Here is a 21,338-nt window from a genome sequence, read left to right on the forward strand (position 1 = left end):
CTCAACAGCACGTTCAATAGTTGAGCCTTTGGTCAAATGGGACTTTTCAACCTAAAATGTCCTGATTGCAAATTAAAACACTGAAAGGGTTTTCAGAATTGCCTAATAAAAGTGAGAGTTTTCCATACTCTGACCACGACGATTGTTAGCAAAAGCCTCAGTGAAAACAAGTGCTGGGAATGGAGCTGTTTGGATGCAAACACTTCCTTTCAAAATGTAGCAATAACAAATCCAGCATCCTCTTGCCCTGCTCATTTGCCAGTTCCAAAAAAAAAAAAGAACTGCATAAAATGATGCATTTTAAAATGGAGTGAGATAACACGCTATCCACCACAACAGCAAAAAAAAATTCTATTCCCCCCACCACCAGAAAAAAGCACGATTTGACCATTCCCTTTTAAGACAAGAGCACACGTAAAGCAAAAACAAACAATAAAAACCCAAAATCAGATTAGCAGTCTCAGACTGGATTTCCAAATCAGCGGTGCTGCTGCTTCTACATGCAAACTCTTTTTTTTTTTCTGGGAATTTCTGTCATTTTCCTGCTCGCAACCACCGGCCGCGGGGCTGCTCAGCTCCTCAGACGCATGGTTTTGCAGATTCATTACGAAACAACAATTAGCACGTGAGCAGGAAAAAAACACCCAACACTCCAACGTTAATTCAACTTTCAGAAACACAAAAGCAGCCTGGATTTGTTCTGGGCGAGCGGAGAACAAGGGTTTCCAGCCTACTGCTACGACAGCTTTAGTGGCAGAGCCGTTTCTCCGCAGCGGGATCCCTTTAGCTGGAAGCCTGCACGCACACAGCTGCTCCCGCAGGACAAGGGCACCTGCGTGGGACAGAGCTGCCATAGGGGATGAGCGGCACAGAGAGGGCGAGGGTACCACGGAGAGGGTGATGATGGGATGGAGAGGGCGACGGTGGGATGGAGAGGGCAACAGTAGGATGGAGAGGGCGACGGTGGGATGGAGAGGGCGACGGTGGGATGGAGAGGGTGAGGGTACAATGGAGAGGGCGACAGTGGGATGGAGAGGGTGATGGCGGGATGGAGAGGGTGATGGCGGGATGGAGAGGGTGACAATGCAATGGAGAGGGACTCGCCGAGCCCTTTTTAAAGTTAAACGCAAAAGAAAACGCATCAGGCACTCCAAGAAGAGCAAGAAAAAAGGGAAAAAAAAGAAAAGTGGGGAGGAATGATGAAAAATAAAAGAGGGAAAAAAAAAGAAAGAAATAAAAAGAAACGGAAAATCAATCAAAATAAAGACCGAAAGAGAGAATAACAGAGAACCACGAGGGGGTCGAGGGCCGAGCGCCGGCGGGGAGCGCGTCTCACCCCGTAGCCCCCCCCAACCCCGCGGCCCGCTCGGCAACGCGTGACGTCACCGGGGGACCCCGACGCCGCCGATTGGCCGCCGGGCGCTCGGCCCCGCCCCCCGCGAGGCGCGGGCCAATGGTCGCGCGGCGCCGCCCCCCACGTGCGCCCCACGCGGGGTCCGCTCGGCGCGGGGCTCCGCGGGCGCGTGCGGGGCTGGAGGCGGGGGGGAGCCGCGAACCCCGCTTTGTTCCTGGCGCTCTCGCTCCGTTGGAGCCGCCGCTGCCCGGCTCGGCGCTCTCCGCGGGGAAACGGCGCAGGCTGCGCGCCCCTCTGCGCGCCCCTCTCCGCGCCCGCGGAGCTGGAGGCCGGCGGCGCGGCCAACCGCGCCCCGCAGCGGGCGCTCGCCCTGCCCTCCCTCCCGCCCCGCGGGCTACCTGGCGAGCGCCGCCGCTTGCCTACGTGACTGTGCCCATGCCCCGGCGCGGAAGGGGGGGGCGAGCGTGTCACCTACACCCCCCCCCCCGACCTGTCCCGCTCCGCTCCTCATCCCAAACTTTCCCGGGTTGGGGAGGGGGGCGTCCCACTGGTGTGTCCACTGCGGGGGGGACGGAGGGACCGTCCTTTGTCGCTGTCCCTGGGGGGGTGGGGGTGGTATCCCAAGGGTATCTCCGGCAAGAGATGGGGGGACCGTCCATTGTCACGGTCCCTGCAGCAGGGGGGTGTGCTAAGGGTATCTCCGCCGTGAAACGGGGGAGACACGTATTTTGTCACTGTTTCTGCGGCGTGGGGGGAGGAGGTGGTGTCCCACGGGTGTCTCTGCCGAGAGAAGGGGGACCCGTCTTTTGTCACTGACCCTGCGGCGGGGGCAGCGATCTTATCCCTACCAAGAGAGGGGACACCCGTCCTTTGTCACTGTCCCTGCCCTGGGGGTTCCCACGGCTGTCTCTGCCCGGGGGGGGAGACGGACGACACCCGTCCTTTGTCGCCGTCCCTGCAGATCGGGGGGCACGGGGGGATGCCCCAAGGGTATCTCCGCCGACAGAAGAGGGGGTGTCCCGCGGGTGCCTCTGCCAGGACAGGGGACACCCGTCCTTTGTCGCTGTCCCTGCAGCCACCCAAAAGTTTAGGTGTTTGTTTCCCCCCCGCACAGCCCGCACTCACTTTTATTCTCCTTCTCGATGCGCTCCAGGTAGCTGGCGGCCTCCAGCAGCACCTGCACGTTGTAGAGAAAGGTGTCCATGCCCGCCGCGGGGCCGGTGTTGCAGATGTCCCCGAGCGGGCACCGCGCCCCCCCCGCGCCCCGCGGCTCCCGGCGCGGCCGCCCGCGCTTCCCCATCGCCGCCCCGCGGGGCCGCACCGCCCCCCCCGCCGCGCCTGCGGAGTGCGAGCACCGGCGGGAGGGACCGCCCCGCCGCTCCGGGGCACCCCGGGACCCGCTCCGGGGGGGGCCGCACCCCCACGATTGTCCTCAACGGCACCTCGGGGTGTCCTGCACCCCCGGGACCGCCACTGAGGGGGACCCGCAGACCCACAGTTGTCCCCACAGGTACCACCCGGGTGTCCTGCACCCCCACAATTGTCCCTGCTGGCACCCCGGGGTGTCCTGCACCCCCACAATTGTCCCCAGCGGCACCCCCGGGATCATCCCCACTGGCAGCCCTGGGGTGTCCCACACAGCCCCCCCCCCCCCCCCCCCCCCCCCAGCCCCAGGATCATCCCCACCAGCACCCCTGGGGTGTCCTGCACTCCCTCTGAGCACCAGAATGTCCTCATTCTGCACCCTCACAGTTGTCCCCAGCTGCACCCCAGCGATTATTCCCACCGGCACCTCCAGGGTGTCCTGTACCCCCCCCCCCCCAGCCCTGGGATTGTCCCCACCGGCACCCCTGGGGTGTCCTGCACCCCCGCTAGCAAAACTCTGTCCCCCGCGCCCCGGAGACACAGAGGGGACACTGCTGCGCCTGCAGCCAGGACAGAGGCACCTGCTGTGCCCCATGTCACCTCCCGTCAGAGCCCAAGGGTCCTTCCCTGCTCTTGCTTCCCCAACTCCTGGGGCGCAGTCCCTGCTTCCCTGAGCCCCGCAGCCCCAGCCGACCCCCAGAACCGAGCACTGGGGGCTTCAGACCAAACTGCTCCATCTCTGCCCCCTGGAAGCCCTCTTTGGGTTCAGACTCTGAAAACAACTAATAAATGATTTTTCTTCCAAAGCCAATCAAAGCTGGAGAGCGGGCAGGGAACGCGTATGCGTACATAAGACCTTTAGGAATATAAACCATGTAAAACCGACCAGTCCTTGGGAGAATTGATGGTGGAGAATCCTCAGTGCTGCTGATAAATAATACTCGCTTAATAGGCATCACTTTGCTGTTGAGTCTTTTTCTTCATTTCAGTACAAAACTACTTCTTTGAGCAGTGCCCCTAGAAAGCCCTCTCTGGTTTCAAACTCCAGAAACAATTAATAAACCATTTTTCTGCCAAAGCCAATCAAAGCTGCAGAGCGGGCAGGGATGCACCAGCCTCCCCAGTATCCATCCCTGCAGCGCTGCGTCAGGGCTGGGTACACTGAGGCTGGGGCGTAGCCTTAATTTCCCCTTGTTTTGCAGTCAGGCAGGTGGAGAAAGAGCACCTGCACCACGGGGAGAAGACATAGGACCTGACCCGGGCTAAGGAGGAAGAGGAGGGTGAATGTTCACGCTTCCATAAGCCATCTCTGACCACTGGTCTGTGAGTTTTGAGGTGGTGGTAGGAGGGGATCCTGCTGGTGCTGGGCTGGCAGCAGGTGACAATTCCGGAGCCGGGCTGTTACACCTGCAGCTCCAAAGCCTGCTCCTGCCTGGCCAGTCAGGTTGGTCTGGATCCACTGAGGAGCCCTGCGGGAGTGGCTGGGGTGAAGCATCGCCCCAGAGATGTGCTGGGGCATGGGGACCTGCTCGTGCCCGCCTGCCGTGGGGCTCACCAGCCTCACAGGGACCAGCACCGGCTGGAGGACAAGAGAGGTCACAGTGGTGGTTAAAAAAAGCGATATTACTAAGTGTTAATTGGTACCTGGAGCCTGCAGCATCATGGGGACCTGAATCATCGGCGAGGGGATGATGCCCCAGACGGCAGCACGTGCAATGAAGTCCCTCTGGCTCCCAGTTGCTGGGGCCAGCAGGCTATTTTTGAGAAGCATAGCTGCGGGATTTCGTTGGTTGCGTGCCCTTCCCAGGGCACATGCCAGAGAGCTGGCTCTCCAGGCGGCTCAGCACCTCGGCACCGGTGTGGCTGCTGCGTCAAAGATGCCGTGACCTGTCCCATCACCACGTTTGGCAGAGTGCCTCTCCTAGCACCTCAAATGATGGAGGGCACAGGGTGGACTGGCAGTGCCCGGAGATGAGAATTCCCTGGAAAATTTGGAAGTGGGGGGAGCACAAAGCATTAGCTGGATTTAGGCGAGGCCTGGAGAACAGCAGGGAAGGCAAAAGTGAGAGCCTGGTGTGCCAGGAGTGGAGCGGGACAGCACGCCACCGCCAGTGTGAGGCACGCTCGGCACTCACAGCCATCCACAGGAGCAGGATTTCAGCTGGAAGGCAAGGATCTGACCAAAGCGCAGGGTGGAGGTGGGAGCCTGAGCCATAAAGTATAATATATCCAGGCGAGCAAAGAACTCAGAACATACTCAGCTTTTATGAACTCCACTAAGTAGCTGAAATAAGACACGATTCCTGCTTTACAAGTGCGTACTGGCAGACACTCCATTAAAATGTCAGTCAGAAAGTCTATGACTTTCTAAGTGCGCAGAGACCAAGGCGTGGACGCGACCCTGCTTTACCCAGAAACCCGGGCACAAGCGGGTGCACAGCTCGGCAGAGCGCTGAGGGCACCTTTCTGCTCGTTTACCAACGCGGAGAAGACTTGCCCTGACCTTAGCTTAAAGTACAAGAAGTTGTTACTGAAAACACATCAAAGGCAGCAGAGTCAGACAGTATCGAGTTGCTTTAAAAATCGCATGATTTAAAAATCTCAGCTCCTCTCCCAGAAGAAGATAAGGGTGCAAATGGTCATCTGGAGTTCATATTGTAGATGCTGTGCCTAATGGCAACACATCATGCATCTCTTGGTCCTCCTTGTGCACTTGCACAACGCTTCTGAGATTTTTAGAGTGCCGTGTGTGAATCGGTGCTGGTTCAGTTGCCAGTCGTGGGTACTGCTCTTTCTCAGTGTGTCATCCCCAGGTTCAAAGCCAGAATAATCCTAATTTCAATTCCCTTCCCTTCTAGATTGATTCTGAGAGTTGGGTTGAGTGTTGTATTTTTTGAAGTTACTTGCACAGAGAACAGCAATCTGTATTGTAAGTCTTCCCCAAACAGCTTGTCCTGGAAGGGTTTGAGCTGCTCTGCCATAGCTGCCCAGATGCCCCTGAGAACCACGGTGGATCTGGCACAATGTTAAGCCCCAGAGCTCCTGTTTCTTCTAACATTTTTCTGAGCAGTCATCCTTGTCCACCTGTGGCAGGACCTTGAATTGACCTGGATGTCCTCATGCTTCACTGTAGCAGCCTCAGATTATAGCTCCCATCTGAACACTGGCTGGTCTTTGGTGGAGAAGTGTTGGAGGCTGCCCCTGGACACATCCCACGGGGAGGTTTGTGCTCAGAGACAGCCCAAGGCGAGGCACAACTCAGGCTCTCGCCCGTCGGTGATGCCAAGAGGTACAAGAACACTTGCCTGTCCTGTCTGGTCCTGGGAGAGCAGAGCGTGACAGCGTTCGTTAGATAATGGGGTGGGGAGATAGCAGCATTTCCAAGGGGATGGTTCAAGGGCAGGATCTCCAAGGGAATTGACTCAGGAGAAGTGAGGTTTCTGGGAGATATGAGCTGAGGGGGCACGGAAAAAAAGTTGAGCAGGGGAAAACGTATGGACAGACTGGAAGGGGCACACAGAAGGAGCAGCAAGGGAGGAGGTTTTGCAGTGTTGCCGGTTCCACACATCCAGCAGCCGTGGTCCGTCACCCTCATTCACAGTAGCCTCCTAAATACAGCTGGTTAATGGTGTTCTCTCTTTATCTGCCTTCTCTTCTACTTTGTTTAACCTTTGAGCTCACCCAGAAGCCTTATTGTCATTTTTTTTTCTCTCCAAGGCGATGGTGGAGTTGCTTGTTGGGCAAAAGCAGAGGGGCTGAATGGGAACGGGAGCTGGGGTGAGCTGGGGTGAGCCGGCGGCACAGCCCTGCTGCCCACGCCGTCGGCACGGCTGCCACTGCCCGGGCACATCGCCAAAGCGTTGCTCACCACGTGGGAGATCCCTGGACCTTTTATCAGCAGCTGTGGCCACATGCTGCCCTCAGTACCGCATGGCACAGCGAGGGGAGCGTGGCCCGGGGGTGCAGAGGTCAGTTGTCCACAGTGCTGCTGCCAAATTCACATCATGGAGGTGGGAAAAAAATATCCACCCCATCCTTTTGGGATCCGGCCAGGTAAGAGGTCAGATTGCTGAAATGCTTTTGTTTTACAGTGCTCCGTAACACAGCAAGGTGCAGGCTTAGGTGCAAGAAATCCCCAGGTTAAAGATTGAACACCCCGCTCTGCTCTGCCAGGAGTACCTCATGCATGTGTGTCGTGCTCTCCTTGGGCTGAACGGTGACAAACTCAGCCACAGCTCTGAGCACGAATGGCGGGGCCCCTTTGGTGGGTGTATTTTGACATTTTTCTGGTGGCATTGTACACTCAGAGCTGCTATTTCCCGACATTGCAGGTGTTATCTGTTCAGTTTGTTCCAGAGGTAGCACCAGTGTAAGTCACCCCCTAGACGGACCTGGTGGGGTTTAGAGAGAGTTTGAAAGGGTAGTGGCCAGGACAGCCCTGGATTTCGGTCTGCAAAGGCTCCTGGAGGCACCTGCTCTCTCTCCCTTCTGGCTAATCCCATTGTAATCCTTTTATAAAATTTCACCTGCCTTTAAAAGTCTACTGCTGCCCTTTTGGAAGGACAAACCTGTTTTCCAGGCGATAATTGAGCTGCCCATCTGCCAAGGGCTGGCATTTCTCACTGCACAAGAGTGATAGCAAGATATTAAAAAATTGTTTGGAGGGCTATCACATCTCTTCTGGGTTTTTTTATGGACACAGTTGTTGCGGTGATGTGCTGGAGCTGGTCTGGAGCAGTTATAACCTGGACGGGAAGCAGATCACTGACAGATCTGTGTGACACCTAAAGGCTCAGCTCTACTGTTGGACCCAGGTAGTTTATGAGCTCAGGCCCAAGCTAAGAAGCTGCTGCTGCTGCTACCAGGATTGTTATTTCAGCAGCACCGGTGGGCACCGTCAGCCCCCACAGCCTCTTTGGGTGCCCATGGGGGACGCCCAGCGGTGCCTCAGTAATTGCTCCCTGGCGGATGGGATCTTCCCGTACCATCACCTTCCTCAGGACATGCTGTGGGTTGCAGCAGAGAAGAAGAAAGCTGCCATCTCTCCTAAGAAGCATAGGTAGGAGGAACAGTATTTTGGATTTCAGCATTGCTTTCTCCACTTTGCCGCCAGCCTTTCAGTTTCCAGGTGCTCATTTTTTCACTTGCAATCTGGTTTGCAAAAAAAACCCAGCCCCTGGCCTTGGCACTCGGTGGTGTGTCAGGCCATAGGGGTTTGCTTTGCAGCTGAGCTCCGTCCCAGGAGATGCGCTATTAGCATCGCTATTTGTGGTCAGCCCAACGGCGAGCTCAGGTGGGGCCCAGCAACCATCAGGGCACAGAAATCTGCCAGCACAGAGCGGCACGCAGAGGTCAGTGAAATCCTGCATTGGTTATTTCTGTTTCCCATCTTTGTATGAGACAATTCAGATAAAGCCAGCACTTGTCTCCATAAACACAGGTCCTAAGTGTGTCCTTCTCAGAGTGGTTAGGCTTTAGGAAGTCAGGGAAGAAGCGGTTCCCAGCGTCGGGCTTTCCCACCAGCCTTTGACCCCCTTGTGCCCACAGCACACCCATAAAACAGCTCCCAAGTCCCAGATGCAGGTGCAATGGTCCAGCAAAGCATCACCGTTTCTCCAGATGATAGAGACCCAGCCTGCTCTCAGACGCTTCCCAATACTCCCTCTTTCCCAACAACACTCATTCCATCAACGGGTTATTTATGAGGAAGAATCCAGTGTTACTGACTGTTCAAAAAGCAAAAAGGGAAAAGGCTCATGGTAAGAAAAAAAAAAAAATTTAAAAAATAGAGGAGAGGTTTAAAGAAGCTGGATTTCCTCAACTTCCAATCAGACTATTTTATTCACTTTTTTCAAAGCACAGGTAAACCTCCCGGGCCATCAAGCACCTGTCGTCATTCTGAAGAGGAAGAGCAGAAGAGGAGGAATGGTGCTTTTTTTTTATTTCCTCTGTGACATTCATCAGATTTGTTTCAAACTCCTAGATGAAAGTTTACAATCCAACCCATGGATTTTGCAAGGAGTCAGACAGGAAGTTTTGTGAGCAGTGTTTTAACGGCCTATGAGTATCTCTGCTCCTAAGCATCCTTCATTAGTGAGAAATTAATAAATCTAACTTTGCCCAGCACTGGCTCTGGGCTTTAGGCTCTACCCCCAGGCCCTGGCTGCCCTCTGCCACTGCTGCCCGTCGTCCCCCACCCCCAACGTGTGAGATGGGACGAGGATTTGCAGCAGGGCCACACACTCTTCTGCGAGGCAGGTACACGTTTGCAGTCAAGGACTGTCTCTGCTTAGAGATGCTGTCAGAGGACAAATCTCGCTTGGCCAGACCCAGAGCGGGGGATACATCCAGCCCTCTGATGCAAAGCCTTCGTTACAATGACCCTTCACTTCCCCAGCTGCTCCCCAAACTTAAACAAGAGACAGAACAACTTAGAGGTGCCCCGGGAGGATGACAGCTGTCAGTGTTTGGGGTGCCTGCTCCAGCAGCCCTTACACACAAGGCTGGTCCTTAGGCTGGGGAGCAGTCCAACAGCTCGTTGCTGGGGCTAAAGGCAAGCACCGTGGGGGGATCTCATGCTGCCTGATGCTGCAACAGGCACAGCAGGCAGCGGGAAGGGTGCAGAGCCTTTGTGATCTTCATTCCTTTGCTCTTTTTTTGGTGTGTGCTAGGAATAACTAAGCTAGAAACGGTGTTGATGTTTCCTCTTGCCTCCTTCTGTCCTGCCCAGACATACAATTTATCTCAGATTCATTTATGCTGCTATTATTTACAGTTTCATCCTTCCAGTACCGTGAAAGCTTCTACATTATTTCCTCTTAAATCTCTCCTTACAAGCTACCTGTGTGGTGTCTTCTGCTCTCCTCTGGCATTCATTAAGCAAACCTGAGCTATGATCTCTCTTTTCACAACAAACATTTTCTTATCCTACTCCCTTAATTGCCCTCCCTGCTCTCCAGCTTTGCAGTAGTGTTTACCTGTAAGTTTTCTGTCTTGGAGGCTGTGAGCTGGCACAAGTTCTTCTCAGTTTGTATTATTCTTCACGATTCACAGTACTGATATAAAAGCAATAAAGAACTCTGTCTTGCCCACCCTTACGGGAAAGCACACATATGGTCTAAAATTATGTTGTGTTAGCAGACAAAAACACATCTCTTGGTGGGTGGATTCACTGCTGAATATTCCCAGAGTCTGGGTAGCTTCATGTGGGGTGGATAGGACCTGCTCAGGTGGGTGGGAGGATGGACAACAGGAGAAAAGCCCAAGAGGATGTCCCTGGTGAAATGGGCCAAGCAGAGGATCTAGTTCTCTGGCTGCTGAACTGAAAACTTTACACCACTCCCAGGAATATACCAACTGACCCTCTGCCTAAAAGCAAGCCTGGGCTGGCAGGTAAAGAGGAGGTCATTTGACATTGCTCCAGGCAGAAAGAACATATAATATTCACAGTGTGTGATTTTGCATGCTCTAGGTTTGGGTTTTTAAGTTAAACTCACTATCTGTCAACATGTCGCTGAGATTTGTGCTTTCCAGGCCAGGGCTAAGGGCCATTAAGACAAGCCCTGTGGGATGCACGGCGGCAAGAGCACAGAAAGAGGGACCCAAACCTCCCAGTGGATGGTATTTTGAGCCTCTCACTTTCAAATGGCTTATCTACCTCCTCCTGGCTGGCCTTTTAGCTGATTTCATGGCAAATAACCTCCTGCTATGATGTGTTAGCTCAAGATGGGCTTCCCAAGGTGCTGACAGCTACAAAGCCATGCATCCCTGGGATCGTGCACAGATTTTACCTGCTCAGGTGCCTCATTTTTCCCTTTTGCCCCTCTGGGTCTCATGGCTCAGCGAGTTGCCTGCAGAAAATACAATCTAGAGAAAGAGAAAGGCAGTGGCTTTATGAGAAGAAACATCCTGGAAGGTTTCCAGCCGTTCTCCCACAAGATGGAGCGTGTGGAAGCAGCGCTCAAGCATTCAGTAAGGCCAGGGGCTAGGTTCCACCCTCCCTTAGTGGTGTCCCTTCAGTCTTATTACCTTATTTCTGCTTTTCCAAGACTTTCAGAGCTTGGACTCACTGCATGGTCTATAACAGGAAGAGATCACAGCATATGGAAGGACAAGTTAGTTTCCTTGGATTTTGCTGCTAAATTGGGTTTCACACTAGCTGGGGGCATTGACATAGGTAAATCCATCAGGTCACAGCCGACACTTGACTCCAGTAACGGCAGCAAAAAAGTAACAGTGAAAAATGACCCATCACCCTTCCTAGGGGCTTCCCAGTTACTCTGAATAAAAGGCTGGATAAACGCTTAATTTAAAAAATTAATTAGATTTTAGGAAAATTGTTGTGTGCTGAAGGGGTGAGGCCCAGACCTGGCATCACTGCTCACTTGCAGCCAGGAGTAGGGGTCAGTGCCTAGAGAAGGACAGGAGGAGCCCTATGGGCACAGGTTGCTCAGGTGGTTTTGGAGGGCTGGGGGCAACTCAAGGACTCTTGACCCCCACTACCAGGCCATAGTAAGAGGCAGAAAGCAGCCCGCAGCTGCAGTGCCAGCAATGATAGAAACTTGCTGGGGAAGAGGGTGCATGGCTCAGAGTTGGGAGGAGCTCTGCTTTGGGAGGAACTTTGTGAGCAGCTGGTAACAGCAGCCACCCACTCTGCCAGGTTGGTGACAGCAATGCATCGAGAGACAACTCACAAGTCTTGTATTGTAATTACAGTTGTACAGTTGCCTAACTATTTCCTTCGTTTCTGACCAGCATCTCCTGCCACACCTTCCTGGCCTGCGGCACAGGGCACTATGCCTCTGCAGAGCACTGGTAGGCAGGGTTTGGCTCCAGGAGATGATGCAGGAGGGTTTCCTGGCACATCCCAATAAGAACATAAAAAGCACAGTAGCGTTTGGATGCAGTTTTGCTCATCTTTACTTGCTTGACATCATAATATTCAAATATAAATAGACCAGCCGCACTGCTAGTCTGAGAGCCTGGGGTGGTAAGGGGAAGACAAAACCAGAGAGGATCTGCTTGATCATTTAGTCCAACTCCTGCTATTCTAAGCAGCTGCGTCATATAATCCCCATCACAAATTTCCCAGCCTCCAGGCAGCCCCCACCAGTTAATACCCATTTGTTCATGTGCCAACATTATCAGCGGTTTAAAAGCTATTCTCTCTCCCTAGTATTTCCCTGGGGCTTCCCCCTCATGCTATAACTAAGGAGGATTGTGCATCCTCCCAGGCTGATCCTGCCCAGCATCCCTGCCTTTGCCCCAGATGTGGGGCTGACCGCTGCACTGGCACTGCTGGCAGTCACAGCATCCCAGCTCTCAGTTTGCCACCCACAGCCATACCACACGGATAGCTTCTGAGTTCTTCCCAGCCAAATGAGATCCCTGCATTTCACACCCACCATATTGCAACAAAATCCACCGCTGCCGGTCCCAGTTCCCCTTTTGCACAGGTCACAGCTCCACCGAGCAGCGGGTGACATCCCCAGCCCCTTTGCTCCGCTTGGACACCGTCTTACCCAGTTCATTTACTAATCCTCACCTGCTCTGGTTCCAACAACAACTTCTCACATGGCACTATCACATACGTGTCTGAAGAAGAGATTTGATCTGTTGGGTTGCTTGGCCTAGAAAAATCACTGGTTCTAAAGGGAAAAAAAAAGTCAGTATGACCTGTTCATTGCACTTTTAACCCTTTCCCCATCCTCTCCAGGCTTCTGTTGTTTCCCCCAGAAGCTGGAGGATCCTCCAAAGGGCAAACTGCTTGCAAAATAAAACCAAATAAAATGTCCCTAAACCAACACACGGGACAGGAGCGGGTGACTGTGGGACCCTGGTAGAGCTGGCCAGGCAGCACCTTCAGCAGGGTCATGTTTACCCCACGTTATTGACTCCCTGCCCCGCCCTGAGTATTTCCCTGACGCTCCTACAACACCCTTTGTTCGGGGCTCACAAAGCACTCTACAAACCTGCAAGCGGTCACTCTAAGAATGCCAGCAATAGAGGGGAATACAAGTTATCATCTGCTGTATACTTCATACTGCTGAACTCAGTGGCAAATGAGTTGGTCCACACCAGTCAGTTTAAATCTGCGGCTGCCAAGAGACTTGGATGTTGTTTTTCCCATCACCTGACAGACCGCTTCACCATTAGCACCATTTTGGTGGTGCTTAGAGATGCTGTTTGCAAAGATACCCCTCTAAATCCACCCAGAAATGCTCTCAGCACCCTCAGGAAGCCAATCCCAGAGATTCTAGTTTAAACCTTTCCTTGTTTATCTGTCCAAAACTGAGAAAATAAGCCTGCAGCAAGATGGCCCCATCCCTCAGAGCACTTACAGCATCTGAGGAATGGAGAAAAACAGATTTATTTGTGTGCCTGGGATTAGCAACAGGATTCATCGTCTTCAAAACAGAATCATAGAATAGTTTGGGTTGGAAGGGATCTTGAAGATCATCCAGTTCCACCCCTCCTGCCATGGGCAGGGACACGTCCCACTGGATCAGGTTGCCCAGAGCCCCATCCAACCTGGCCTTCAGCACCTCCAGGGATGGGGAAACTACCACTTCCCTGGGCAAACTGTACCAGGGCCTCAGCACTCTCATAGTGAAGAAATTCTTCACTATGTCTAGTCTAAATCTGCCCCTCTCCAGTTTATACCCACTCCTCCTCGTTCTACCACTACAAGCCTTCATGAAAAGTCCCTCCCCAGCTTTCTTGTAGCCCCTTCAGATACTGGAGGGTCGCTATAAGGTCTCCTCAGAACCTTCTCTTCTCCAGGCTGAACAACCCCAACTCTCCCAGCCTGTCCTACAGCAGCTGGAAAGCAGTTGGAGAAAGGCAGAGATAGGAGCTGCAGAATGAAAGCAAAGAGTCCCATGGCCATCTGTGAGCCTATCCACCACCATGCAGGTTGGCCATCACTGGTCACTTGGCCCAAAGCCAAACAAGTGAAAACTTGCTGGATCCAGGCGTCATCCCCATCAAACCCTGCCCTGCACAGGTTTCACCCAGCCGGGCAGCCAGGCACAGCACAGGTTAGAGCAAAGACAAATAAGAAGGTTAATATTTTCCACCCGTCTCTCCCAGCTGCCATGCACATTGCAGCTGTTTCTCCCCAGTCATGCTGGCCGCGATACTCGTTGGGTTGGTATTTAATTGCCTCTCCCTAACGAAGCATTAGGCGGGATGTCATTTGCCAGCGCTGGTCAAACAATACAGATAAACCCAGTTTGCACACAAAGGCAGCGGAGCAGGGAAAACTCTGCCGTCTGATCTGGCTCCCCTTTGGAGCTGATGGCTCCAGACATGGGCGGGATGCAAAGTGACAGACATCTCAGCCTTCAGGAGAAGGAAGGAAAACGTCAAACAACCGGAGACACCCTGCGCTGCAGCAAGCCAAGGTGAAGCCATAAGTGTCCCCAACGTCACCAGGGCTGGGCTGCCATGTGCTAGCTCAGAGCCTGGCCACGCATTGTTACTGCTCAGCACATTCTTTTTCTTGGGCTTTCTTTACTTTTTCCTGACTTTCAGGTGTAAAGATATTTTCAGGTTTCTTTTTTTTGCTATTTTTTAACCTCAGAGTTGTGAGGACATACATGGGAGATAGCAACTTCGTTCTTGCTTGGGAATTGCCCAGCTGGAAATTAAAAACCCAGCAGGTCTTTAAATTAGGAGGCAGAAGGGCTACTATAACACCAGCACGAGCCCGTGGAGTTTCTCATGACCTTGGCTTCAGCAGAAGGCAGCAAAAAAGAAGAAATAAAGGGAAAGCTTCATCCCACAGCCACAGCTTCTCACGCTGGCTCTGCAGCACTGTGATGCCCAGAGCATCTCTGCCCTCCCTGGCTCCTCTCTCATCCCAGGGTCTGGCCAAGGAAGAAAGATTTTGCCGAGATGCTAGAAATGAATGAGAAAGAGTTAAAGTTTAGCCTGCCCTTGCAATGGGAGCTCTGAAAAAGCAACACACGCCCTTCCTTGTGCTGGCTCAGGGCACAGACCTATGTTTATGACCATGTCTAGTACAGCTATGTATTACAAAAAAAAAAAAAAAGAAACAGGCAATCCCCAATATAGATAGAGTGAGAAGGGCAGTTACACAGATCGTGGGTGGATTTTAGTGTTCCTTAAATATTTACACAAACTATGCTGGTAGTCAGAGTGGCTTTTAAAGGACTGCGAATTTCCAGCACACGGTCCGCTTTAAAATGCTCAAAAATTAAGTATCATCACCATTAAAATTAATCGGGAATCACCTGTTTTTGTTCACCTAGGATGGTAGGTGTGTGATCCTGCCTGCAAAGAACTGGATCCCATAGGTTACCCACTTCATGCACACGTCTGCAGGAGCCTGACTGCTCTGCCACGTACTGCAGAAGGAAGATTTGTTTGGAACGGCTCCTGTATCCCATCCCTGGGCTGCTCAGCATCCTCCTCCCGTTGCTAACATGCCACATACACTCAATGAAACCAGCTGCTTCGTCACCAAGTTGCATATTAACACCCACAACTACCACGCAGAGTAATTTATGGGAAACTGTCAGATAACCCTGTCCTGGCGCCCGACGTCCTGGCACCTGGTACTTGGCACTCAGGGTGCGCCCAGGCACAGGGGACACCAGGGATGCCACTGACATCTGTTCGGACACAAACTGAGAGGAAACAAACAAACAACAGTAAAAAGGGGGCTATTTGCTGGAAGCTCACTGGAACAAGAGGAAAACAAGGGTGCGTCAAAGTGGAATAGCACAAAGCCGGCAGGGAAACAGGGCTTATTTATAATCTTCTAGAGGACAGCAGTGAACAAAGGAGTGAAAGGTTTTATCCTACCCAGAAGTGCAAAAGGAGGCAAGTCTCTGTGCTGCCAGCATGGCAGGACAAGCTTGCTGAGGAGGCCTGGATGCTGAGTCTCCAGGATGCAGCTCCATCACCTGTCCAGAGCTGTACCCACAGCAGGTGGGCACAGGATGCTTGCCAAAGCCCCACTGTGCAAAAAGCTCTGCATTAGTCATGGCAAAGAGCTGCACAGCACCCACCATGCATGTTCCCTCCTCGGGGTGGAAGGGAGCACCCATCAGCAGGCAGAGCTGGGGCAGGTCCCCATTCCCTCGCTGCAGTGGCCCTGAGCACAGTTCAGAGCAGGTGATGCAACAGCAAACTCATCCCTGCTCAAATGGTGTCCGGGAGCTGTTTGTAACTTACTGCACATCCCCATTTCTAACGACTTTTCTCTTGTGTACAGGGAGTGTCCAGGTGAGCCAGGGCCAGTGGCAAGTCACACTCTGGTCTTGTTTCCCAAGCACAGGAACAGAGGCAGGAGTGGGCAGAGGTTCAGCAGCATCAGAGGAGCAGCTCTTATTCGCTATGCTCCCAGCCAAGGAGCCCTTCATCTCTCCCCCCCATCTTCTGCAATAGTTTAAAACAAGGCCAGGAGACAAGAGCAGCCACCCCGGACTCCTGTGCTAAGTTTATGGATGATAAGTTAAAGAATACCCTGTCAAGTCCCAATAAATTAAATTGATGGCCATCTCAGTCCTGTCTTACCCTTTTGTCCCTAGATAGAAGGAACATCAACACCTTTTTCAATCAAAACTTTTTTGGAAAAGCACCCTCCCCAGCTATTTAAGCTGAGATTGTCCCCCTCCATCCCCTAGACAGAAGTCAAAGCAGACACCAAACCTGAGCCCTCTGCCTCAGCTCCCCAGGGACACAGGCTAGCAGTGCTGGACATGGTCAAGAGGTCATGAGTTTCCTACAAGGCAGCAGACTGGGCTTTAAGCACAGAAAGGGCACAGCTGAAACCAAGCAAATCAGTTAACCATCTGTTTAAGGCCACGTGGGTACCGCCAAGTGCATGGAACAGTCCTGCAGAGTGAGACCTGAGCAAAGAAATTTTGTAGCTTCAGATCCCTACTGCCCAGGGCAATTTTACACATGTACAAAAAGTAAAATGTAGCAGGGAAATTCCTCTACAGGCTCTTCTTTCTTCCATGAAAAATGGAAATGACAAAAATGATTTTGCTGAGAACTTTAGAACTTCAATGCACACATACAGGTATCTGCATATACACGTATACATTCACCTTGTAACCCCACGCTCCCATTTTTCCTATCCACATTAAATACTGTCTCTGATGACTGCAGCTGCCTGCAATGTTAACAAGACCAGCAAGGTCACTGGCAGAGACAGAGAATAGGCACAGCACCAACAGAAGAGCAATGGGCTGAAAGGAGCCATCAGGAACTTGACAAGTGCGACACTTGGCCATACTCTTGCTCTGGATCCCGGCTCTCCAGAGAGCCAGTTGGCCTGTCGGGAGGAGCGTTCCTTCTGGCCACTGGAGCTGGAGTGCAGGAGAGGCCACGCCAGCCCTTGGCTACAACCCTGGCAGCACTTTGGTTGACATGGGAGCGAAGAGGTACCATTGTTCCTTTAGGTCTGGGTGAGTTACCATGTCTAATCCTAAAATCAATCTGTATTCACATCTAGCAAATTAGAGGCAGCTGTCAAAAACAGCACATATTTGTGTGCGTTCCTTGCAGAGCCTGGCTGGCTTCACATAGCAAAACCTATTTAATCCATATCCTGGGATCAGGCTGACATGAGGGAACTTCTGCACATACCAGACCTTCTCCTGTAATGCATATAGTTCTACCCATATACATTATGGGTATATTCCCCTTTTAATCTAAATTTTCCAGATATTAAACCATTTGTGGGCTATGAAACCTGGGCATTAGGGCAGGCACGGCAGCCTTTGCAGCTCATCTGCCAGTGGAAAAGCTTGTTGCTGACTCACAGGCCTGAAGAGTTTGCCTTTTTAAAACCACCTCAAGATGGGTTAGTTCTGGATGACACCGTCTGCCCAAATCCCCAAGCAGCTCAGAAAGGACAGCAGCAGATCCAGTGGCTAAGCTTTCACTCTGGAGCCATATCAGACAAGAGAAAACAGTGATGAGACCCAGGCACAGCAGCTCCTGCTCTAATTCTTTTCCGACCATCCCACTGCAGCCTGGGACACGCAGGACCGCATGATGCTCAGGGAGTGCCGAGGTGGCAACTGTGAGTATGCGAGGCTCCGCCATCCCTGCCAGCTCTATTGCAGATCTCAGACTTCTGTTCAAAGTTATTTAATTACAGTAAGAACCTCTTTTCCTCTCTCAGAGATTGCCAGAGCCAGCGTCATCACACAGCGATAATTTGTAGCCTCTCCTTCAGGCACTTGGGCACGGAGAGGCTCCTGGTGAGCAGTATCAGCTCCCTGCCCAGCCAAGCAGGAGGAGGGCTCGGAACCACCTCTCACAGCATCCCCTCTCTTCATTAGGAATGAAAGTCAAAGCGCTAACGATGCTCAAGATCATAAGTCCGTGTTAAAACATAATGGCATTTCATGATCTCGTCGCTGCAAAGAGTGACCTAATTTATTGACCCATGGAGATGAGATTGTGTGAGCCTGTGTCCTCCGCAGGCTCGCATCACGTACCTAGAGCGCGTTTCTTTCACACCCCCTGCTCAGTGTCTAGGGCTGTCAGAGGCAGGTGCTGCTTTGCATGTGACACAGACGGCATTTATACAGGCACCGAGAGCACACGGCATTGTGTTTTCATTCAGCCACTTTGGTTCTTTCTTGCAATACTGATTTCTCTGAGTAAATGGTTTTTCAGTCGATCTGTAGTATTGACAGCCTTGATTAGTTCTAAATGGGAGCACGGACTACACTTTGGGGTCAGCCTGCGTTGGCCCCTGGGCTCAAGGGCAGCACCCAGGCTGCACCAGGATTAAAGGCCAAATCCTGATCTCTCCCGGGGTTGATGCAATGTGGGTGGCTTGCCAAATCCACCCCAAAAAGGAACTTGTGGTGCATGACAAGCCTCAGTGAGCCATGCTGTGTTGATGTGGGGCTCAGGAGGGCTGGAGGTGTTGTCTGGGCGCCCAGTCCCTCCAGGGAAGCCTTTGACCTGCTCGCACGAACCCTCTGCGGGCTGAAGGCTCAGACAAGATTATTTTCACACAGATAAAGGTGCTGATCCCCTGATCAGCTTTCGCGTGTGTACCACGCTTTTAAGCCTAAAATGCCCAATGTAAGAAAATCATCAAGAATATTTCTCTTTGTCCTCCCCCGTTCGCACAAAGCTCATTTTAAATGAGGGGATGGGAAACTGTTATTCCTGGAAATGTTTGTAAAAGGCTCAGCAGCCCCAGCGAGCAGCTGGTATTGCAGCAGCCTTGCTGGAGTGGCAGGCACGAGGGTGCTGGCAGGACAGTCCAAGTAACGCTGACTAGCGCCTTCACCTCACCCTGAGAAGCCATTGGGTTGTCTCTACTACCATGAAACAACTGGAGAGGCAGAAATCAAGCCAAATGGAGCAATTCAGCCCAAACTATATGATATAAGAAAACACACTCCACTAACCGAATATTCTCCTATTACCCAGACCATGGTAGAGCACTGTCCGATGTGCCTCTTCCAGGTCATCTGTGAAGCTGGCCCTATTAAATAAATCCAGGAAGGACCAGCTGCTCCAGCTGAAGGTGAATTATTGCATTTAGGTGATGTGCCAGCTAGGAGATCAATGCTTAAATGGATGCGGTTACTTATTAGACGTAAACACTGTTGAATAAATCTAAATAAACTCTAATTATTTATACAGCATATTCCTAATGCTGGTTGAAGGTCGACTGTTACCAACTTTAAAATAAAAATGAAGCTAGGCGGGGTAAATGATTCCACGCCTCTGTAGATAAAATTAGCATGTGTAATATGTATATACAAATATATGTAATTATAGGTATTTGTGTTTGAGAGAGTTGTCTAGCCAGGTGGAAGGAGTAAATACTGAAAACACTTTGCTACTACCTGCTAGAGAGGGAAGGATGTTTAAAATCACTGGAATAAGAAACTGGCCTTTGATATTTGGGGAAGGGAGTTCTTGCTCTGTATTCCTCTTCTGCTGAGTGAATTTGACAGCCAAGTTCTCCACCTTGTCATAGAATGGTTTGGGCTGGAAGAGACCTTAAAGCCCATCCAGTTCCAACTCCCCCGTGATGGGCAGGGACACCTCCCACTGGATCAGGCTGCCCAAGCCACATCCAACCTGGCCTTGAACACCTCCAGGGATGAGGCAGCCACAACTTCCCTGGGCAACCTGTGCCAGTGTCTCACCACCCTTACAGTAAAGAATGTCTTCCTAATATCCAACCTAAATCTCCCATCTTTCAGTTTAAAAATGTTCCCCCTCATCCTATCCCTGCACTCCCTGATAAGGAGCCCCTTCCCAGTTTTCCTGTAGGTCCCTTTGAGTACTGGAAGACTGCTCTAAGGTCTCATTGGAGCCTTCTCCTCTCCAGGCTGAACAACCTCTGCTCTCTCAGCCTGTTCTCGTATGGGAGGTGCTTCAGCCCTCTGATCATTTTCATGGCCTCTGGACTCACTCTAACAGATCCATGCTCTTTCTGTGCTTAGGACTCCAGAACCAAACTGCGTATTCCAGGTGAGGTCTCTTGAGAGCAGAGCAGTCTGCTCCATCCACCTAAAAAAGAATTGGGGCTGGAAGTGTCTGACATCCAAAGGGAAAGCACCGCATATAAACCATAACTGCTGCAGTGTATTCACATCACATTCATTTTTGGCATCCAGTGATGAGGTAACTCAGGAAATGATGAGGTTTCTATCCTTTGAAACACCACCAAAACCCCAGCACAGCACTGCCTGGGAACATGTCCACACACCTCACCCAAGTGATAAAACAGAGTCCGGGCTACATTTATCCTCCCTGCTCTGACCACAGACCCCTCTGTATGGATTGCTCTTCTTGCAGGGCCCAGAGACACCTCCAGGTAAGCAAGCCATGCTGAAAAAGGCTTACTTGCTGCTATTGCCTTTCCATCTCCAGCCCAAACACCTGGCAGGTGGCACACAAGGTAAATGTCCTCTGTTTCATGACCCACCTGGGCTCCCTGCTGGAGGAAAGACAAGAGCTAGTCCTTGTGCCTGATCTTGCTGAGGGGTAAACACAAAGTAATTGCTTCCATAGCTGATGCACAAGCATATATTACATGCTTGTATATAATTTATTATATTCATGTATCAGCTACACAAGCAATCTCATATGCATTATATATGTGTATAGTTACATAATACATACATGCAATATATTATATTATGTATTATATGTTATAATATGCCTTTATATAATACATATATTATACGATGCACATCTTAAATGCATTTATTCTCCAATCTTTCTCAAGGCCCTGGCTGGAATTTCTCTTCACTCAAGTTTGATGTTTGGACTTTGGTGACCAAGGGAGTGGGTTTCATGGAACATTCATTAATGGTCAGTTGGCTGCTCTCAACACCTTGGAGACAGAAAACCAGCCATGTGCACTAACCTTCCCTTCCCCAGGTGAGTGAAATGGCTTGGCTGTTGGGATGTTCACTGGGAAACTCAATCCCTGTGGGCTTCTGAAGTGTGGCAGCCCATCGCCATGCTGCTAGGCTTTGGGGGCTTGGGCTTTTCCTCCTTGCAGCTCAGCAACTGGTGCTGAGACCTCTGCAAGGCAAACCCACAGAGGGGTTATTCGGCTTCTGGTGCATCAAGGTGAGGGGCTGAACAA

General features: G+C 51.7%; 2 protein-coding genes across 7 annotated transcripts in view; both read right to left on the reverse strand.

Moving 5' to 3' along the window:
- MXI1 (MAX interactor 1, dimerization protein) overlaps nt 1–2,675 on the reverse strand; it is a 58,668-nt gene extending 55,993 nt beyond the window's left edge. The window contains exon 1 of the mRNA XM_009568188.2: nt 2,480–2,675. Coding sequence (XP_009566483.2) covers nt 2,480–2,654 — 175 coding nt within the window. The 5' untranslated portion in view covers nt 2,655–2,675. The remainder of the gene's footprint in view (nt 1–2,479) is intronic.
- A 7,791-nt stretch (nt 2,676–10,466) lies between these two features.
- MSH4 (mutS homolog 4) overlaps nt 10,467–21,338 on the reverse strand; it is a 47,483-nt gene continuing 36,611 nt past the window's right edge. For all 6 annotated transcript variants that reach the window (XM_054071114.1, XM_054071111.1, XM_054071113.1 and 3 more), the window contains 3 exons: nt 12,264–12,360; nt 10,748–10,796; nt 10,467–10,585 (listed from right to left, as the gene is read on the reverse strand). The gene's annotated coding sequence lies outside the window, so the exon portion shown is untranslated. The remainder of the gene's footprint in view (nt 10,586–10,747; nt 10,797–12,263; nt 12,361–21,338) is intronic.

The sequence above is a fragment of the Cuculus canorus genome, chromosome 7, assembly GCF_017976375.1.
Source record: "Cuculus canorus isolate bCucCan1 chromosome 7, bCucCan1.pri, whole genome shotgun sequence".
In the NCBI taxonomy this organism is placed as follows: Eukaryota; Metazoa; Chordata; class Aves; order Cuculiformes; family Cuculidae; genus Cuculus; species Cuculus canorus.